General features: G+C 69.6%; 2 protein-coding genes across 4 annotated transcripts in view; both read right to left on the reverse strand.

The window, feature by feature from the left end:
* Positions 1-826: 826 nt before the first annotated feature.
* Positions 827-11,128, reverse strand: DPYSL5 (dihydropyrimidinase like 5). Its single transcript, XM_074895234.1, has 13 exons — positions 10,957-11,128; positions 7,214-7,478; positions 6,319-6,477; positions 5,874-6,053; positions 5,716-5,784; positions 5,571-5,615; positions 5,349-5,424; positions 4,748-4,904; positions 3,866-4,007; positions 3,499-3,641; positions 3,195-3,402; positions 2,223-2,391; positions 827-1,023 (listed from the first exon to the last, which is right to left on the reverse strand). The coding sequence occupies exons 2-13, from the start codon at positions 7,472-7,474 to the stop codon at positions 938-940; spliced, it is 1,695 nt and encodes a 564-aa protein (XP_074751335.1). The 5' UTR covers positions 7,475-7,478; positions 10,957-11,128; the 3' UTR covers positions 827-937.
* A 1,539-nt stretch (positions 11,129-12,667) lies between these two features.
* Positions 12,668-19,098, reverse strand: part of DNMT3A (DNA methyltransferase 3 alpha) — a 38,742-nt gene continuing 32,311 nt past the window's right edge. For all 3 annotated transcript variants that reach the window (XM_074895239.1, XM_074895237.1, XM_074895235.1), the window contains 7 exons: positions 18,815-18,960; positions 18,517-18,607; positions 18,266-18,414; positions 18,090-18,175; positions 17,640-17,709; positions 17,300-17,418; positions 12,668-17,195 (listed from right to left, as the gene is read on the reverse strand). In XM_074895239.1, coding sequence (XP_074751340.1) covers positions 17,054-17,195; positions 17,300-17,418; positions 17,640-17,709; positions 18,090-18,175; positions 18,266-18,414; positions 18,517-18,607; positions 18,815-18,960 — 803 coding nt within the window. In that variant the 3' untranslated portion in view covers positions 12,668-17,053. The remainder of the gene's footprint in view (positions 17,196-17,299; positions 17,419-17,639; positions 17,710-18,089; positions 18,176-18,265; positions 18,415-18,516; positions 18,608-18,814; positions 18,961-19,098) is intronic.

Here is a 19,098-nt window from a genome sequence, read left to right on the forward strand (position 1 = left end):
ACATGTGGCAAGAAGAGCCTGCCAGCCCCTCTCACAGAGGGATGCACATGCGTGTGTACACGTGTGTGCTGAGCATCCCACTGAGAGCATGCATGGTGTGACACATGTGTGTGCACACGTGTGTGCTCTGAGCGCCTCACTGAGACCATGCAGTGACACATACATGTGCACACACATGCACAGTCTGACACACATGTGTGCACATATGCACGTGTGACACGTGTACTCACATGTGGCAGTGAGGACCCTGCCAGGACCTTGCCCGGATGGATACACACGTGTGCACATGTGTGTGCGCTGAGCACCTCACTGAGACCGTGCATGGCGGGACACATGTGCACACACACACGCACGTGTGACACACGTGGCAGGAAGAGCCTGCCAGCCCCTCTCACAGAAGGATGCACACGCGTGTGCACACATGTGCGCTGAGCATCCCACTGACACCACGCATGCCCTGGCACACATGCACGGCCTGACACACACGTGCGCACACACACACACGTGTGCCAGGACGACCCTACCGGCACCTTGCCCGGAGGAATGCACGTGCGTGTGCACACGTGTGCTACGAGCGCCTCCCCGAGACCGCGCGCAGCCTGGCACACGCGTGCGCACACCTCACACACACACACACGCGTGTGGCGGGGCTCAGGCGTCCCGCGCGGGGCGGGGGGGTCGTGGGGGGGTCCCTGCTCCCCTATCGCTATAGTGACACAAACCACCCGGGGACTCCACGTGCTGCACAAACACCTCAAACACTCACGGATCCAAACCCAACGTGCAAACAGAAAAGGGCCGGGGCAGGGCCCCCCCTCCCCTCGGCGCCGCCCCCCCAGCCCGGCTCCCCGCTGCCGCGGCCCGGGGGGGCGAGGGGAGCCCCGGGGGGGCGCGGGGGGGCGGCGCCTGCTCCTCGCTCGGGGACGGGTCCCCGGTTTTACCAAATGCCGCTCGACCGGCCGCCGGGGGGGGCGAGGATCCGGGCCGAGGCTCGTTTGGGAACGTGGTCATCGATCTGGGAGCCTGCCGGACAGACGGACGGGGTCGGACGCCGCGCTGCCGCCCCCCGCGCCCCAAAAACCGCCCCGCGGCCCCGCTCCTGCCCCGGCGGGGACACGCGCGCCGGGGGGGACGCCGGAGCACCGGGGGGCAACGTGGGAGCACCGGGGTAAACGCCGGGGGCAAACGCCAGAGGCCCGGGGCGAAACGTCCCAGCGCTGGGGTAAACACCAGGGCAGCGGGTGTAAACGCCAGAGCAAACAGCAGAGCACCGGGGCAAATGCCGGAGCACCGGGAGTAAACACCGGAGCACCAGGGGCAAACCCCAGTGCACTGGGGTAAACACCGGAGCACTGGGTGTAAACACCAGAGCACCAGGGGCAAACTCCAGTGCACTGGGGTAAATGCTGGAGCACTAGGGCAAACACCGGAGCACCAGGGACAAACCCCAGTGAGCTGGGGTAAACACCAGAGCACTAGGGGCAAACTCCAGTGCACTGGGGTAAATGCTGGAGCACTAGGGCAAACACCAGGGGCAAACCTTGGAGCACTGGGGCAAACGCCAGGGGCAAACCTTGGAGCACTGGGGCAAACGCCAGAGCACCGTGTGTAAACACTGGAGCACCTGGGCCAAGACCGGAGCACTGGGTGTAAACACCGGAGCACCAGGGGCAAACTCCAGTGTGCTGGGGCAAACACTGGAGCACCAGGGGCAAACCCCAGTGTGCTGGGGTAAACACCAGAGCACCAGGGGCAAACCCCAGTGTGCTGGGGTAAATGCTGGGGCGCTGGGGCACTGGGGCAAACACTGGGGCACTGGGTGTAAACACCGGAGCACCAGGGGAATCGCTGGCACCGACGCTCGCCCCCCGCCCCCCCAGGCTCCGGCACCCTGCGGGCACCCACGTCCCTGCGCCCCCCCCGGAGCGAGGAGCCGCCCGGGAGCCTCACCCGGGGGTGCCCGGAGCCGCGGGGGTGCCCCCCCGTCCCACCGGGACCGAACGCCACGTGTGTGCCGGCACGGCACGGAGCCACGGGGCTGGGGAGGGGGTCGGGTCCCTACTCTGCCGCGGGGGCACCGGCGCGGCGCAGCCCCCCCTGCCCGGGAGCAGCGGGGTGACACCCCGGGGTGACACCGGTGCCGGGGAGCCGCCGGGTACGGGGCTCCCGGTGAAACCCCGGGGCGGGGGGTGCCGTGCCCCTCGCCGCGGCCCCGCTCTTACCGGACAGGCTGAAGCTGGACTCGTGGAGGTCCCTCATGCCCCCGTGGCGCGTGGCGGGGCGCGTGGGGGTGTCGGCGAGGGGCGTCCCCGGCTCTTTTTTCCCGGCGTGGGCGACGGCGGCCACGTCCCCCAGGTACGGGGTGCGATCCACGCCCCGCAGCCTGGAGCTCTGCCGGGAGAGAAAAGCCGAGAGAGGGTCAAGCACCGGGCTGGGGGGCGCACGGAGCGGGGGGGGGCGTCCCGCGGCGCGGGCAGGGTTTGGGGTGCCACGGCCTGCGGGCGGGGGGCGGTGGGGGGGAAGGGGGGCACGGAAGGGGACGCCGGACGGCCTGGGGGGGCTCCCGGTGCCGGCGTGGGGGGAGTGGGTGACCCTGGCAGCGCAGCCCCTCGCCCCCGCTCCCCCCTCGGCGGTGCCAAGCCGACCCCCCCGCGGTGAGGCGCAGACGCAGGACCCTGCCCCGCGACCCCCCCCCGGGCTCTGGCCGGGCCCGGCACCGGCCACCGGGTCCCGGGGTGGCACCGGGCCCCCCCCCGGCCGGGCCCTTTCCCTCACAGAATCGGCACCACGTGCGGCCCCCCCGGCGCACCCCCCTGGCCGGGCAGAGGCTGGTGAAAGCCGCGGGGGGGGGGGCCCGGCCCTGGGGGCTGCGGGGGTCACACCGGGATGGCCCTGGGGACCCCCGAGGGCAGAGGGGGGCGGCGGGGGGGCCCCCACCGTGTCGGGGCGGCCGCAGCAGCACGGGGGGTCACCGACCCCGACCCCCTGCGCCGCCGGCACAGGCTGGGGGGGGGGGTGTCCGCCCCTGTCCGCCCTGGGACGGGGGGGGAACCCCCACGGCCGCCGTCCCCCCCCTCTGGTGCGGCACCGACCGTGGCACAAACCGTCCCCGGCCACCCCGCGGCCACCAGCCCGGCCCGCCGCCGCCGCACGGCCCCCCCCGGCCCCCCCAGCCTGTCCCCCCCCCCCAGTACCTTCTCCCGCTGCACCAGCTTCTTGTAGACGGAGTCGGGGAAGGAGCGGAGGGGGCAGAACTTGCCGGTGCCCTCGGCGCACATGAAGACGCCGTTCTCGTAGACCACGCGCCCGCGGCTGATGGTGACCAGCGGCACGCCGTGGCACCGCATGTTCTCGTACAGGTTGATGTCCCCCCCCTGCACCTGGGTGCTGGCTGAGATGGTCCTGGGGGGGGGGGAAACGGGGCGGTGAGTGGGCGCCCGGTGCCACGGGGATCCCACCCTGCCTCAGTTTCCCCCCCCCAACGCCAACGGCACCTACTTGGTGGCCTCGGGGTCCCAGACCACGACGTCGGCGTCGGCCCCGGGGATGATCCGGCCCTTGCGGGGGTAGAGGTTGTGGATCTTGGCGGCGTTGGAGCTGGTCACGGCCACGAAGCGGTTCTCGTCCATCTTGCCCCCCACCTGCCGCCAGAGCGGGGGGGTGAGGGCGTGTCAGGCCGTGGATCTAACTGGGACCCGCCGGGTTGCACTGGGAAGCACCTCGCCCGCCCCCACGCCCCGGGGACCCGCTCGGCACAACCGCCGCCACCACCGAGCCCCCCCCGGAGCCAAGGGGGGATCCAGCCCCACCCCAGCCCCGTCCCGGGGGTGCCCGCGGGCAGGGGAGGGGCGGGGGGGCCCCGTACCACGCCGCGCTCCCAGATGATGTTCATGCGGTCCTGCACCCCGCTGACGCCGTGCGGGATCTTGGTGAAGTCCTCCTTGCCCATGGCCTTCTGCTTCGTGCTGAAGGGCCGGTGGTCCGAGGCCACAACGTTCAGCGTGTCGCTGCGGGAGGACGGGGCAGGGCTGGCCACGGCACGGCCACGGCCGGGGGGCAGGGAGTGGGGTGCTCAGGGAGCTCAGCACCCGGGGAAGGAGCTCAGCACCCAGGGATCAGGGTGCCTGGGGAGCGGGGCACCCATACAACGAGGTGACTAGGGAGTGGGGTGCCCGGGGAGCTCAGCACCCTGGGAGTGGGGCACCCATGCAGTGGGGTGACGGAGGACGTTAGCTCCCAGGGAATGGGGTGCCCAGGGAGCTCAGCACCCCAGGAACAGGGCACTCAGGGAAGGGGGCACCTACACTGTGGGGTGCCCGGGGAGCTCAGCACCCAGGGAGAGGGGTGCGGGGAGGGCTCAGCACTTGGGGAGCAGACACCCATGCAGTGGGGTGCTCAGGGAAAGGGGCACCCATGCAGTGGGGGTCCTGGGGAGCAGGTCACACATGAAGTGGGGTGCCCAGAGATCTCAGCACCCAGGAATGGGGGTGCCCAGAGAACAGGGTGCCCAAGGATTGAGGCACCAGAGAGCTCCAAGTCCAAGAACCGAGGTGCCGGGGACGTGGGGTGCCTGGGAGCTGGCCCAAGGAGGGGGTGCCCGGGGTGCCCAGCTGGAGCAACCCTGGGGCAGGACACCTGGGCTTGCCGCACCCCGGGGATGCCTGGAGAGCACCCGCAAGCGTGGCTGGCAAGGAGGGGGTGCCCGGGGCGCTGTCGGGGTGCCTGGGGGTGCCCGGGGGGGCCTCACTTGGCGAGCAGGCTCATGAGGTAGGCGGAGGTGTTGGTGTCGAGGCGCAGCGGCGGCACGGTGACGTAGGCGGCGGCGTGGAACCAGTCCTGGTGGTAGTAGTGCAGCCCGGTGAGCGTGGCGTGCGCCGTGGTCGTCTCCGCGTACACCACCTTCCCTGCCGGGGAGGAGGCACACGCGTGGGGAGGAGGCACACGCGTGGGGCTGGGGAGCCGTGCCCGGGCGCGAGCCCCGTGGCCACGCGTGGGCCCAGGTGTAAACACGTCCCAGGGCACAGCCCCACGTCCACACGCGTGCTCCTGCCTTCAGCCCTGCCCGCGTGTCTCTGCGTGTCCACGGCCCCGTATCTCCCGTGCCACACGCCTCTGCACGGGACACGGCCCTGTCCGTGTCCCCGCAAGCCCATGACCTTCCCCGTGTCCACACCCGCCCTGCGTGTCCCCCGCTTCTGTAGCTCTGTCCGTGTCCCTGCAGGTCACGTCGGTGTGTGCCCATGCCCAACGCGTGTGCCCCATGTCTGTGCCTCTGGTCACACGTGTCACGTCAGCGTGTGTCCGTGTCCACACGTGTCACGCCGTTGCGTGTCCATCCCAGCCCTTACCTTGCATCTTGGCGGCGGCGACCACGTCCCCTGCTGACATGCTGGAGACGTTCACCAGGTAAACGGGGCAGTGGGTCTGTGGAGGGACCGGGGTGGGGGTCAGTGCCAGCATCTCTGGGGGCGCCACGGCTCCATGGGGGGGTCCCCGCGCCCCGGAGGGGCGCGGGGACCCCCCCCATGGAACCGTGGCGCCCGCTCCCAGCCCGGCTCAGCCCCACTCACCCTGTTGGCAATAGTGATGACACGGTGCGTGGCCTCGGCTTCCAGCTGCGGAGAGAGCGGGCGGTGAGACACGTGGCACGGCCACGGGCGGGGGCTGGACGGTGCCAACCCCCAGCCCCATCGCGGGGAGCCGACAATCACCCACCTCTTCGGGCCGGCTGATCTCAATGCCCTCCGGCCCCGTGATGCCCAAGTCCAGCGCTTCCTTGGCTCCCTGAGGAAAAAATTGGGGGTGTCACACAGCAAGGTTTGGGCGCGGGGGACGCACCCAAGCACCTCCCTGATGCCACCCTCAGCGCTCACCTCGGCCACCAGCTCGCCGTTCTCGGCGTGGACGCGGGCGATGGCGCCGATGTCGCGGCAGGCCCGCAGGACCTGGTAGAGCTCGCTGTCCCGCAGCATGTACAGGTCCTTGTAGGTCATGAACATCTGGAAGGAGTTCACCCCCTTCTCCCGCACCAGCGTCTCCATCTCCGACTTCACCTGCGATAAGATGGGGGGTGTGTGGGGAGGGGGTGAGCTGCCCCCCACGCCCCCCCAGAACGGGCAGGGACCGACCCTTCGCCCCTTTGTGCGGGTGCCCCGCGGTGATGCTGGGGCTGCGGATTTTGCTCCAGCCAGGCCTGATCCTGCTCCGGCAGCCCCGGCGAGGCTGTGGGACGGGGTCCGGGTGCCGAGCTGGGCCAGCATCACGCCGTAGGATGGGGTGTCCCCCCTCTTTCGCCCCCCCACAACGCTCCCCGCTCACCTTGGGCGCCCACCAAGTGATGCCCATGTGCAGGGCGTAGTCGCAGCAGACCTTGGGGTCGGCCAGGCTGCGGCACTTCTCGTAGGCGTCCAGCAGCGACGTCTCCTTGTCGGGCAGGACGTGGCCGATGATCATCGTCGTCCCCCCTACCAGGGCTGCCTGCGGGTGAGGGGGTCAGCGGCGGTGCGGGGAGGGGGCGCAGGGGGGTGCTGCCCACCCCGCGGCGCGGCACTAATCCTGCCCGGCTGCGGGCGGGGCTGAGCCCCGGGTGTCTGGGCTGGGAGGGCCACGGCATTCAAGGTGGGGGGGGGGTGCGGGCCCCCCTGCATCCCCCTGGGGTGCCCCCGCAGCACCCTGATCCCCCCTCCTCATCCACAGCGGCACGTCTGAGCGCAGAGAGCCCCGTCCTGCCGCCCCCCAGCACCGACCCCTGGATTTGGGGTGCCCAGCCGAGCTGCACCCCCGGCGCAGGGCCCAATCCGGGATGGGGATGCCCAACCCAGCCCCGGCAGCACGGGGGGGCCGCAGCGAGAGCCCCCCCCCCGGCTCACCGCGGCGGCACAGTGGGCGGCAGGACGGGCGCGCGGCGGTGTCCCCGGCTCACCCCCAAAGCTCCTTTACCAACTGGCCCCCGTGGGCCGGCGCGGGGCCACGTCCCCGTGGCCCTCGCTGTGCCGCCGCGGCAGAGCCGAGCCCCCAGCCCGGGGCCAGGCACGGCCAGCGCCGCCCGGCACAATGGCTGCTCTGTGCGGGGTGCTGGGCGCAGCCGGCCCCGGCGCTGCCCGGGACGAGCCCGCGCCGGCCCCTCGACACCCCCGGGCAGCGGCACCCGGCACCGAGGGGTCCCCAGCCGGGGGTGGGGGGGGACACGCGCGGTGCCGGGGGCGGGGGGTACCTTGGTGCCGTGGTAGAAGTCATCCACGCAAGTGGCGTTCATGAAGGTCTGGTGGAAGTGGGTGCTGGTGTCGATGCCGCCCGGGATGACGAGCTTGCCGGTGGCGTCGATGACCTTGGCCCCCCCGGGGATCATCAGCTCCCGGCCCACTTGCTGGATGATGCCGTTCTCGATGTAGACGTCGGCCTCCAGCGTGCAGTCGTCGTTCACCACCTTCCCCCCCTTGATCAGGATCCGCATGGTGGCCGCGTTGGCCAGCATGGTGCTGCGAGGGCAAGCGTCAGCCCCGGGGTGGCCACCGGCTACCCCCATCCCACACAGCCCCCCTCCGGGGATGGGGGGTGCGTCCCCCTCCTCGGGGCGGGCGGGCAGGGCCGGGGGGAGCCCCGCGGCTGCGCATCTGCCATCCCCACCCCGGGCCGTGGCAACGCCGGATTATCCCGGGAAATCCGCGGAGAGGTGGGAGGGGGCCTCCCCCCCCCCAGGCCTCTGCTCCGGGGATGCGGGCACAGCGCCCGGAGACGGCCACGGACCCCCACCCCCGACAGCCCCACGCGCTGCCCCCCCCGGCACCGAGGGCGTCCCCAGACACGATCTATAATTCCTTGGGTAGATGAAGGTCGGACGCCATCGACCCGTCCGAGCACGCGGCGGCGGCGGCGTGGGCACCCCAGCATGTCCCCCCCGCCACGGGCTGGGACCCCCCGGTATCACCGGTCGTGGCTGACCGGCACCGAGCGGCTCCGGGGGTGCAGAACCCCAGCGCCCACCCGGTGCTGGTGTTCCCAGGCCCGGCACACGCCGTCCGTCGCGGTGGGGGCCTGGCCTGGTGTCCCCCCCCAGCCCTGCCGCCGCTCCCCGCGGACCGGGGACGATCCTGAGCGCGTCCCGGTGATTCCCAGCGAAACGCCGGCTCGGCAGCAAATGGCTTCCCCGGGCGCTGGCCCTGGCGGGGAGCCGCGGTGGCCGGCGGCGCGGGGCTGGGCCCTGCCAGCGGCCGAGCGATCCCGGCGCTGCGGGCACGAGCGGCCGTGCCCACCGCGGGGCCCCCGCTGCGCTGGGGGGCTCCGGGACCCCTGGGCCGGATTCTGCCCCGGGGCTCCGCGATGGCAGCGGCTGCTCTGCCGCGGGCAAGCCCGGTGCCAGCCGGTGCCTCGTCCCGCTGGCACAGGACCGCAGCGAGCACCAGCCGGGGGGTCCCGCAGGCAGCCCCCCCGCCGCGGGGAAGGCTCCGGGGAACGGTGGCCCTCGCCCTGCCGGGAATGTCGCCGCCACGCAGAGCCGTGCCGGCTGCCGAGGGACGGCGGAGAAAGAGGGGTGTCAGAGGGGAGCGACCTCCCGCAGGCACAGCCGGCACCCCCTGCCCCCCCGCGCAAGGACCACGCTGGGGGCACCCGGACCCAGGGATAAGGGGGGGCAGCCCGCAGGGAGCCCCTGCGCCGGGCAAGATGGGGCAGAGACTGACCGCGGTGGGGTGAGGGACCCCCCCGAGACGCGGTGGTGCCCGCTGACACCCCCCCACCCCCTGGGGCGGCACAGGAACGGGGGTACCGGCGGGAAGCGCCGGCGGCACCCCGGGATGGAAACGGGGTTGCTGTGACGGACGGATCTGGAGCGCGGCAGCGGGAGGAGGCCCGTGCCGGCAAGAGCGGGGGGGCTGCCGTGGGCGCGCAGGGAGGGGGTGACGGCGGCGGGGAGGCGCTGGCCGCGGGGCCGGAGCGTCGCTCGGGGACACGGGTGATGGCGAGCCCGGCCACGAGGCACAGGCGAGGGCCGGCAGCTCAAGGCGCCGTCCGTGGCCTCGGCCACCCGCCGCGGAGCCGCCCAGGCCGCCATCACCGCGCTCCCGCACCCCGCGGCCTGCCCTGGCCGTACCCCGGCTCTTGCCGGCGCCCGGCGAGCCGCTGCGGCGCGGTGGCCCAACGGGCGAGCGGGCAAGCGGCAGGCAGGAGCTCTCTGCCAGACAACAGGTTCCCCGGGCAGGGCCGAAATGCAGCGTCAGCGCCGGGGCGGGGATGGGGGGGCCGCTGGCATCCTCGGGGACCCCCCGCCGCACACCCCCCGCCGCACCGCAGGCCCCCCCCGGCTCGGCCGTCCTTGGGCGCTGGCGGCCGCTTGGCCGAGGCGGGAGGGGGGGCCGCCGCGACGCTTCCCGGCGCACAAAGCAGCGCGGCCATCTCGGGGGGCTGGCGGCCCCCCCAGCGCTCGCCGGCTGCTCCGCCGGCCTCGAGGCGCGGGGGCTGGCGCGGGCCTGGGGACAGCTGCGACCCCGGCGGGACAAAGGGACCCCGGCCCCGGCGGGGGCTGCCTCAGGAGGGGAGGGGGGGGAGCGGGGGGCACCTGTTGGGGCGCGGGGTGGCCGCCGGGCCTGGCCTTTGTGCCGGGCCGGTGGCGATGCGGCAGCGGCACACAGAGCCGCATTGTGCTGCTCCCGCGCCCGGCCTGCCGCGGGCCCTCCGCCGCCCCCCGCTGTTGTCTGTGCCGGGGAGCCCCCCCCGCACCCCCCCTGCCTGGCACCCCCCCCCCCCCAGCGCCCACCTTACCCCCCCTCTCCCAGCCGGGACCCTCCTTTGTCAAGGGCTGCGCTCGGTGACCGTCCCCTCCCGGGCAGGATCGGCCCCGCCGGTGACACCGAACCGCGGCAGCGGGATGGGCATCACCCCCCCCTACCCCGGAGGTGCCTTTCGGGGGTCACAACCGCCGCATCCCCCCCCCCCCAGCCCAGCCGCTTCCCCGGTGCGGACCCGGCCAGGCCGCGCGCCGGCGACTCGCCCCGGTGCTGCCGGAGGGGCCCGGGCCACCCACCCCCGCGGCGGGGTCCCGCTGACCACCCCCCCGGGCGTGACCGAGCCACCGCCCCGGGGAGGACGGGGAGACCCGGGGGGACCGCGATCCACCGGCGAGGGGCCGGGGATGCTCCGGTAGGACGGGCCGGCCGTGCCGCCAAGCCCGGGATGCCGCCGGCGTGCGAGCGGCCGGTGCCGGTTGCCCGCGGGCACCTTGGCGTGGCCACGGCCGCGACACACGCCACGGCCACGGCCCGGCCACGCCCGAGCAAGGTGTGACAGCGGCGGGGTGTCGGGCGGCCGTTACGGGGACCCCCAGCCCCGTTACGGGGGGCGGGCACCGAGCCCGGGGGTCCTGCCAGCCCTCGGGGGGTCCCCCCGGTGCTGTTTGCGGGGAGGGGGGGTGCGTGCCCCGGGCAGACAGCCGGGGCCCCGGGGCGGGGGGCGGCCGCGGTGATGCTGCAGTGGGACCCCGGCGCCCGGGGGGGGGTGATGAGGGGGGGGGTCGCGGCTGGGTCCCGGCCCCCCCAGCCCCGGGGCGGCCCCGCAGACAAAGCCCGGTGCCGCCCAGCACAAAGGATGCTCCGAGCCGGGGCGGGGCCGCCCGGGAGCCCCCGCGGAACAATGGGCCGGGCCCGGCGGGACCCCCCCGCGCGCCCCGGTCCGCCGCGCCCCGCGCACCTGCTGCTCCGCACCCGGTCGCGACACGGCGCCGAGGAAAGCACCGGGGTCCCTTTGGGGCGGGGCGGGCCCCGTCGCCACACCCCGCCGAGGAGAGCCCCTCGCCCTGTCGCGACACCCACCGCCCTGTCGCGACAGGTGACCCGCGGGGAGGGGGCTGACACACGCGCGCGACCTTTCCGCCCCGCGAGGCGACCCGGGCCCGGGCGGGGTGGGGCGGCGCTGCCCGCGCTCCCCGCCTATCGCGACACTCCCGCCTAGTCGCGATACACGCACCTGTCGCGATTGTCCCACCCGTCGCGATACGGCCGCGACAAGTCAGGTCCCGCCGGTGCGGGAACAGCCCGGCCCGGCGCCGCCGGCACCTCCCGCTCCGCCGCGCTCCCGCTCCGGCTGCGCCCGCCGCGCTCCGCCGCCGCGCTCGCCTCTCACCCGAACCTGCGCGGCGGGGGCGGGGCCCGACCGCCGCCTCGGCCAATCGCCGCCCGCCTTTACATCTGGGGGCGGGGTCTGATCCACCCCGCCAGCAGGGTGGGCTGCGCGCAGCCTGAGTGACGGGCGGAGTGGGCGTGGCCTTCCCCCGGGGCCCCGCCCACCAGCAGCCACCTGCCCGCGCCGTTGCCGTGGTGACGGGAGCCGGCACAAAGGCGCGCGGGGGCGGCCCCGAGTAACCCCGCCCCCCGCCCCGTGACCTCCCCAGGCCCCGCCCCCCCGCTGTCCGACACCCGATGGCCCCCCCCCATCGCTCCCCCATGGCCCCCCATGACAGGCCATAAACCCCTCCCAGCAGCGCCCAGTACAGCCCAGCAGTGCCCAGTATCACCCAGCGGTGCCCAGTACAGTAGCAGCCAGTAATGGCCAGTACCACCCAGCAGTGCCCAGTACAGCCCAGAGGTGCCCAGTATCACCCAGCAGTGCCCAGCCCAGTAGCAGCCAGTAATGGCCAGTAACACCCAGCAGTGCCCCAGTAGAGCCGAGCAGTGCCCAGCACAGCCCAGTGGTGCCCAGTACCACCCAGTAATGCCCAGCAGAGCCCCAGCCCAGCCCAGTAGTAATGGCCAGTAACACCCAGTGGTGCCCAACACAGCCCAGCAGCTCCCAGTAACATCCAGTAGTGCCCCAGCACAGCCCTGGGGGGTCCCCAGGACTCTCGGCACCCCCCGGTGCTGCTCGGGGGAAATCCAGGGCAGTTTCCTGATCCCCCCCCCCCAGTTCACGGGGTCCCACTCTGCTGGGGGGTCTGCACCCCCACACCCGGGGCGGCACAGGGAGGGGCCCCCCAGTGCCGAGCCCGGGGAGCTGGGCTCAGTCCATGGCCCCCCACACCCTGCTGGGACCCCACGGGGACCCCACTGGGACCCCATCGTCTGCTGGGACCCTGCCACGCACTGGGACCCCACCACCCATAACTGGGACCCCACCATCCATACTGGGATCCCATCACCCACTGGGAGCCCACTGGGACACTGCCACCAGCGCTAGGACCCCACCATCCATACTGGGATCCCTCTACCTGTGCTGGGACCCCCCCCACCCATTGGGACCTCATCACCCACTGGGGATCCCACCACCCACTGGGATCCCATCATCCATACTGGGATCCCATCACCCACTGGGACACCGCCACTTGTGCTGGGAACCCACTGGGATCCCATCATCCATGCTGGGATCCCATCACCCCGTGGTACCCCACCACCCATACTGGGACCCCACCACCCACTGGGATCCCATCACCCACTGGGAGCCCACTGGGACACCACCGCTGGTGCTGGGAACCCACTGGGACCCCACATCCATACCGGGAGCCCGCCACCCATAACTGGGACCCCATCACCCATTGGAATCCCACTGGGACCCTCGCAGCCCCCCCCCTGCCCGTGCAGCCGCGAGAACAGAGACCACAGGACCGCAGAGATTTTTTTTTTTTCTCTTTTTTTTTTCCTCTTTTTTTCTTTTTTTTTTTTTTTTTTTTTTTTTTGCACAAAAACAGTACATTTATTCAAGTGTTCTCCAGCACAAGTACATTAGAAAGGAGCTTGTCTGTATTATACTCTTCTGGGCACCAAAGGAGAAAAGAAAAAAAAAAAAAAAAGGGAAAAAAAAAAAAAAGGAGGATGGGATGGAAGCGGAACGGACAGACTTTCTACATCTGCTGCACGCATTGACCTTTAATTAGTTCAGAACAGCTATGTCACGAGCAATACTTACACAGATACAACAGAGTGCCGGGCAAGCCCCGCGGGCCAGAACCATACGGTGAAATGCACAGTATTCAGCGGCAATAAATAGAGAAGCGACCCTAAAAAAACAAACCGACAAAAAACAAAAGGAACGAACCGAGATTGAGAGAGAGAGAGAGAGAAAAAAAAAGTAGAAAATAAACCGGGGTGGGGTTGGGGGAAAAGAGCAGCTGGGGACGCTGGGCCGCGGCGGCGGCACCGCCGGGGATGCGGCGTCGGGCGGGGGCTGAGCCAAATCAAGGAGAGGAGGTACCGAATCTACGCGTTTATTCCTCGGGATGAGTACATGATTCCCCACAAATAGTTAAGCGTCAGCTACTTCAATGTCTAGGCTAAAACACATGAAATCTCTTGTTTAGTTTTCAAGTACAAAGTTAAAATGCCTTTTTTGTTTTTTGTTTTTTTTTTTTAATAATAATATATAAGAGTAAAATAATAGTGCTCTTTGAAACTCCACTACAAGAAAACAAAACAAACAGTCATTGTCCAGACAGCAGACTTAATTTAACAATATATATTTTTAATAAAATGTTTTAGCACCGTGTTTGTCACCTACTCCCTCGGCGGATCTTAAGGAATTTAGGCTTTTTTTTTTTTTTTTTTTTTTCCTTTTTTCTCTCTTTTCACCGTTTCATCTAGGGCTGTGCAACAAAATTTGTCTGTTTGTTTTAAAAAAAGATGTGAGTCGGGTACGTTAAAAACTGAACTCTTTCCCCAGGCGTCCCCACGGTCCCCACCACCGCCGGCGGAGATGCCGACGTGCCCCCGGCACCACCGACGTGCCCCCGGCACCACCGAGCCGACCCCGGCACCTTTCCAGTTGTGCCACGACGGGAACCTGCTTCCCGCCGGCACCGGCTCCGGCACCGGGACGGGCGTCCCAGCTGTGGGCGCCCGCCGCAGGTGTCGGAGCCGCCCGCGACGTGCCAACGCCACACCGGGACGTGCCAACCCCGCACCGGGCTGGCACCCACCAACGTCCAGGCCCAGAGGGTCCCGGGGAAACACTGTGCCTGCGCGGCGCGCCGGAGCCCCCCGGGACCCCCAAACCCTGCTGCAAGGCCCTGCCGGGCTCCCAACCGGCGCCGCGGGGCCGCTCGGGATTCACGCGGGGAACCGCGGGGCCACGCAGCACGGGCACGCGGTGCCGCAGGGCCACGCCAGGCCCGCAGCCGGCGCTGCAAGGGGGCGCAGCACTGGCACCCGGCGCCGCAGGGCCACGCGGGACCCGCAGCCGGTACTGCAAGGCCACGCAGGACTTGCAAACGGTGCTGCAGGATGGCGCAGCACTAGCACCCGGCGCTGCGAGGCCAAGCAGGACCCGCAGCTGGTTCTGCAAGGCCACGCAGGACTTGCAACTGGTGCCGCAGGATGGCGCAGCACTAGCACCTGGCGCTGCAAGGCCACGCAGGAACCTGCAGACTGTGCTGCAGAGCCATGCAGGACTTGCAAACGGTGCTGCAGGATGGCGCAGCACTAGCACCCAGTGCCGCAGGGCCGTGCGGGACCCGCAACTGGCGCTGCGAGACTGGGCAGCACTAGCACCCGTGGCCTTGGGGCCGCGCAGGACCCGCAGCCGGCGTCGCGGAGCCGCGCAGGACTTGCCAACGGTGCTGCGAGGCCCCGCGAGAGCCGACCCGGCGCTGCCGCAGCGGCCCGGTGACAAGATTCGCCCCCGGCGCTGCCAGGCAGCGCAGGATGCGGCCCCGGGACCGAGCCGGAGCCCAGAGCCACGGCTCGGACACGGGGCCAGCGGGGGGACCCCGCGTCCCGCCTCGCCTCCTTTACCACCCGGCAAAGCGGGGCCCCGCGGTGCCCCCCACCGCGGCCGCCCCGCCGCCGGCCGGGGGTCTCCAAACTGCCCCCCCCGGTAGCACCAGGCGGGGTGGGGAGGTGAGGGGGGTCCCCCCGCCTGCTCCCCACCGCCGCCGTCGGTCCCAGCACCTCTCCCAGCACCCCGGGGCCGCCGGCGCAACTCGCTGCCAATTAGCCAGCACCCCGCAGCGAGCGCCCGTGGCCCCCGCCCGCCCGCGGCCCCCCCAGCACCTTTCACAGTTAAGAGAAGAGACGGCGACGGGCCGGAGACCCTCCGGGAGCCTCCCCCGCGCCGTAGCACCAGTCCCTGCCCGCGCCGGAGCCCCTCGGCTCCAGCACCGGGCACAGGATCCAGCCACCCCAGCGGGCACCGGGGATGTGGGGTGATGCCCCCACACCGAGCCGGACCCCCCGGCCACCCGCAGCTGCCAGACAAGTAGCACCATCCACAGCAATGCCAGCACCCGCCCGCGTCCTGCCTGCACCCTGCCTGCACGCACCACGGCTCCCCTCCGTGCCAACACCATCACAGCTCCCGGCCCGCTGCGACCGGGGCCACCCCCACATCCACCGCGCACCTCACGGGCACCCAGCACCCCGGAAAAAAAGAGGGGGGGGGGGGAAAAACGGGGACGGGGCCACCGACGGGACACGCGTCGCTCCGAAACCACGCTCGGGCGGAAGAGCGATGCCCCGACCTGCCCGGCAATGCAAGGTGACGCCGCGGGCGAGCGCCGGGGTCCCACGCCGGCTCCCCGGGGCATCGCCCCTCCCGCCGAGCAGCCTGGATGTAGCACCAGGGTCCGGGGACCCGCAGCCGTCCCCGTCCCGCGCGCCGGCAGCGCCCCAGCCACGCTCCGGCACCGCTCCGTCCCGCGCCCGCTTCTCCGTCTGCCTTCCCCTGCCCGCGCCCTGCCCGCGGCCCTGCCGGCACGGCCACCGCCAAAGAGCCCCCGATTCACACCCCGGCCAGGCAGCGCCCGCGGGCAGCAGCACCCCGCCGCTCGGGGACACGACCAGCACCGGCCCGTCCGGGGACGCCACGTACGCAGAAGAGCACCAGTACGTTTTGTTTTTGTTTTTTTTGTGTGCGCGTGGCGGGCAGGGCGCGGGCAGGGCGCGGGCAGGGCCCCGCCGCCACCGCCGAGGGAGGCGCTTCCTTTTAGGACAGAAAAAGGTTATTGCATGACTCGGGATGGAGACGCTTCCCGCCCGGCCGCCGCCCCGGCCCCGTCCCGCGCCGCTCGCTCGGAAAGGCCCGGCACGTAAGGCAACATGGAAGCTGATGTCTCGACTCACCCCGCTGTTTAAAAGCACCATTATGAAGTCAGGTTGTACAGTAGTAACAGTACCTTTTATATATATATATATCTATATCTCATATCTATCATATATATATAAACTGTAAACAAGAGGTAACAGCGGCTTCTAGAATTTGCTTTCTTCAAGGTTTCCTGTGTGGTAGGCACCCAAAATACTGTAGAAAAGGTGTGTGTTGTGGTGTGTGTGTTCTCGGCTTCCCTGCCACTTGGGTTGGCTCCATATCACCAGTGAACGGTGCTGGTGGAAAAGAGTGAGGCTCAGTCGCTGGGCGTTGGGAGCCGGCCGAGCGCCTCGCGCTGCCCCGGCCCCGGAGCTCGCCGGGGCGGCGGCCGGGGGGGCCCCGCGAGCTCAGCGCCCGCCGCGCTGCGGCGCGTTCCGACGGAGCGACCGGGTCCCCTTCGCCTCCGCCCCTCTCCCGGGGCTGGGGGGTTTCCCGCTGCCGTTTCCCCTCCTCCGAGAGCGGAGCCTGGCGACGGCGTCTCGTCTCCTCTCGCCCGCTGCTCCGAGAAGCGGAAACCAAACCAACAGAAAAACCCAGCCAGAAAAGAGCGGAAAATTAAAAAGGTTACCCAAAAAAAAAAAAAAAAAAAAAAAAAAGAAAAGAAAAGTTTTGGTTTTTTTTGTTGTTTGTCGTTTTTTTTCTTTTTTTCTTTTTTTTCGTTTCACTTTTGTTTTGTGGTTGTTGGTTTTTTTTTGTCGTTTTCGTTGGTGGTTTTTTTTTTTCTGGTTTTTGCTTTGTTTTTTTGTTGTTTTTTCTTTTTTTTTAAATAGGCTAAAAGCTGAACATTGGAAATTCAGGAGAGGACACCGAACCCTTTCGCTCGGGGAGACGCGTGTGCTGGGTTCCCGTCGGGCTGCGAAATCCCGTCTCTCTTCTGGGTGCTGACTCTTCTCTTATCCCGTGTTTTTCACTTCTCTTGGCGTGGATGGGTTTTGTTTTGTTTTGTTTTTCTTTTCTGACTCGCTCCGTGTCACCAGTTCCTGTCCGTCTCTCTTTAAACGCAGGCGAAATATTCCTTCAGGGGAGCAAAGAGGTGGCGGATCACCGGCACGCTCCAGGATCTGCCGAGCAGTCTCTGCCGGGCCAGGCGGCTCATGTTGGACACGTCCGTGTAATGCACCGGGAAGCCGAAGACCCTGCGGGGACACGGGGACAGGGTTGGGGACACGCGCACACACACGCACCCCCCGGGTTTCCCCCGGGCCGCGCGGCGCCGCCGGTGCCCCCCCCGGCCCGGTACCTCTCCATCTCCGTGCACCACAGGATGTCTTCCTTCTCGTTCATGAAGACGGGGAAATGCTGGTCCTTGCCCTGCTTGATGGAGTTGGAGCGAGTGGTGATAGTTCGCACTTTGCTGAACTGCAAGAGGCACAGGGCGCGTCACGCTGGGGACTGGGGGGGGGAAAGGCCACCCCGGAGCCCCCCCGGCACGCAGCGGGGCTCCCATCTCCCATCCTGGGGTGCTGGTGCTGCTGGGATGGAGCTGCCGGCCCCCGCGTCCCGCCCCCACCCTCACGGGACCCTTCCCCTGCAGCCCGCGGGGGCCGGGACCCCCCCGTCTCGCCGCTCCCCGCGCTGACCTTCGCTATCCTGCCGTGCTCCAGGCACTCCTGCAGCTCCAGCTTATCGTTGACCGTGGACGCGAGCGGCCTGGGGGGGTGGAAAGAGGAAAAATGGGGTGGGGGGGTCCTCACGCTGGTGTTTGTGGGGGGCGCTGGGTGGGCCGAGGCTGTTTTGGGGGGGATTTGCAGCTGGCTGATCCCTGGGGGAGCTGGCTCGTGGCCACCACGGCCACGGGACACCGCGGGGGGGGCACAGGGGGCAGCTCCACGCCGCCCCCAGCAGCACGAGGGCACAAGGACAGGCCCGGCCTCCTCTCTGGGGGCCACGGCTCTGGGATTCTGGGATGTGCTGTCACCCAGTGCCACGTCCTGAGCCACCCCCCAGCTCTTACCAGCACTCAGGGGGGTCAGGAGACCCCCCCAGAGCCACGTCCCGGCCCCGGGGAGTCCCGGGGTGCTCTCACCAACCTGTTCATCCCGGGAAGGTTCCCCCAGAAGTACCGTGCCCTGTGCGCCGCTGACACTTCTTTGGCATCGATCATGACGGGGTTGGACTGGGACAAGGGGAGAGAAGTCAGCGGGGCTCAGCGAAGAGCCTGGGGGTCCCCCAAAGCCGGCGACCCCCCCTCCCCCCCGGCACTCACCTCCAGGAAGCGCGAGATGTCCCTCTTGTCGCTCACCCCCATGGCCACCACGTTCTCGAAGAGCCAGAAGAAGGGCCGGTCGTCGCCCTCCTTGGGCCGGGCTTCGTGGAGCAGGCGGTAGAACTCGAAGAAGAGTCTCCCGGTGCCCTCTGGGAGGGAGAAAGGAGAGGGAAGTTTTCTTTTGTTGTTTTTTTGTTTTTTTTTTCCCCCCTCAGCAGTGGCCCGCCCCAGCCCAGCGCGGAGACACCCACCATAGAGCCCTTTCCTGGCCGGGTTGACGATGGAGAGGTCGTTGCAGGGGCTCCCCCCGATCACCAGGTCGAAGGGGCCCCACTCTTGTATCTGCAAGAGGGAGAGAACCCCCCCGTGAGCCGGCGCCGGGTGGGGGACACCCGTGTAGGGGCTGGGGGGGGTCGGATGGCGGCCGTGCTCCCCGAAGCCCAGCGCGCGGTGGCGGGGGGATACAGGCAGGATGAGCGAGGGGACACGGGACCGGTCCCATCGTGGGGACGCTTTGGGGAATTTTGGGGGGGCACCGATGGGACGTACGTGTTTCTGGGTGACATTTCGGACGTCCCCGACGTACATGATCTTGCCCTGGTGCCTCACCATGCCCACGGTGATGGAGTCCTCGCACACCTCGGAGGCGATGTAACGGTCCACCTGGATGCCCAGGTCCTTCAGCACCAGCAGGCCTGCGGGGAGCGGGGACAACGGGACCCCCCCAGTTCCAACCAGGCCCTTCCCCTGCCCCCCCTGCACCGCTGTGGACACCCCCCACCCCCTGCAGCAGGGCAAGAGGTAACGGGGGTCCCGCTGGCAGCCACCCACGA

This window comes from Athene noctua, chromosome 1 (genome assembly GCF_965140245.1).
Source record: "Athene noctua chromosome 1, bAthNoc1.hap1.1, whole genome shotgun sequence".
Lineage (NCBI taxonomy): Eukaryota > Metazoa > Chordata > Aves > Strigiformes > Strigidae > Athene > Athene noctua.

What these genes read in the sequence shown, in the direction of transcription:
- DPYSL5 (XM_074895234.1), bottom strand. Translation starts at nt 7,474, where the DNA reads ATGCTGGCCAACGCGGCCACCATGCGGATCCTGATCAAGGGGGGGAAG. An exon ending in TCATCACTATTGCCAACAGG is followed by an intron (nt 5,425 to 5,570) that starts GTGAGTGGGGCT and finishes GTCCCTCCACAG; the next exon opens with ACCCACTGCCCCGTTTACCT. An exon ending in AGCTGGTGCAGCGGGAGAAG is followed by an intron (nt 2,392 to 3,194) that starts GTACTGGGGGGG and finishes CTCTCCCGGCAG; the next exon opens with AGCTCCAGGCTGCGGGGCGT.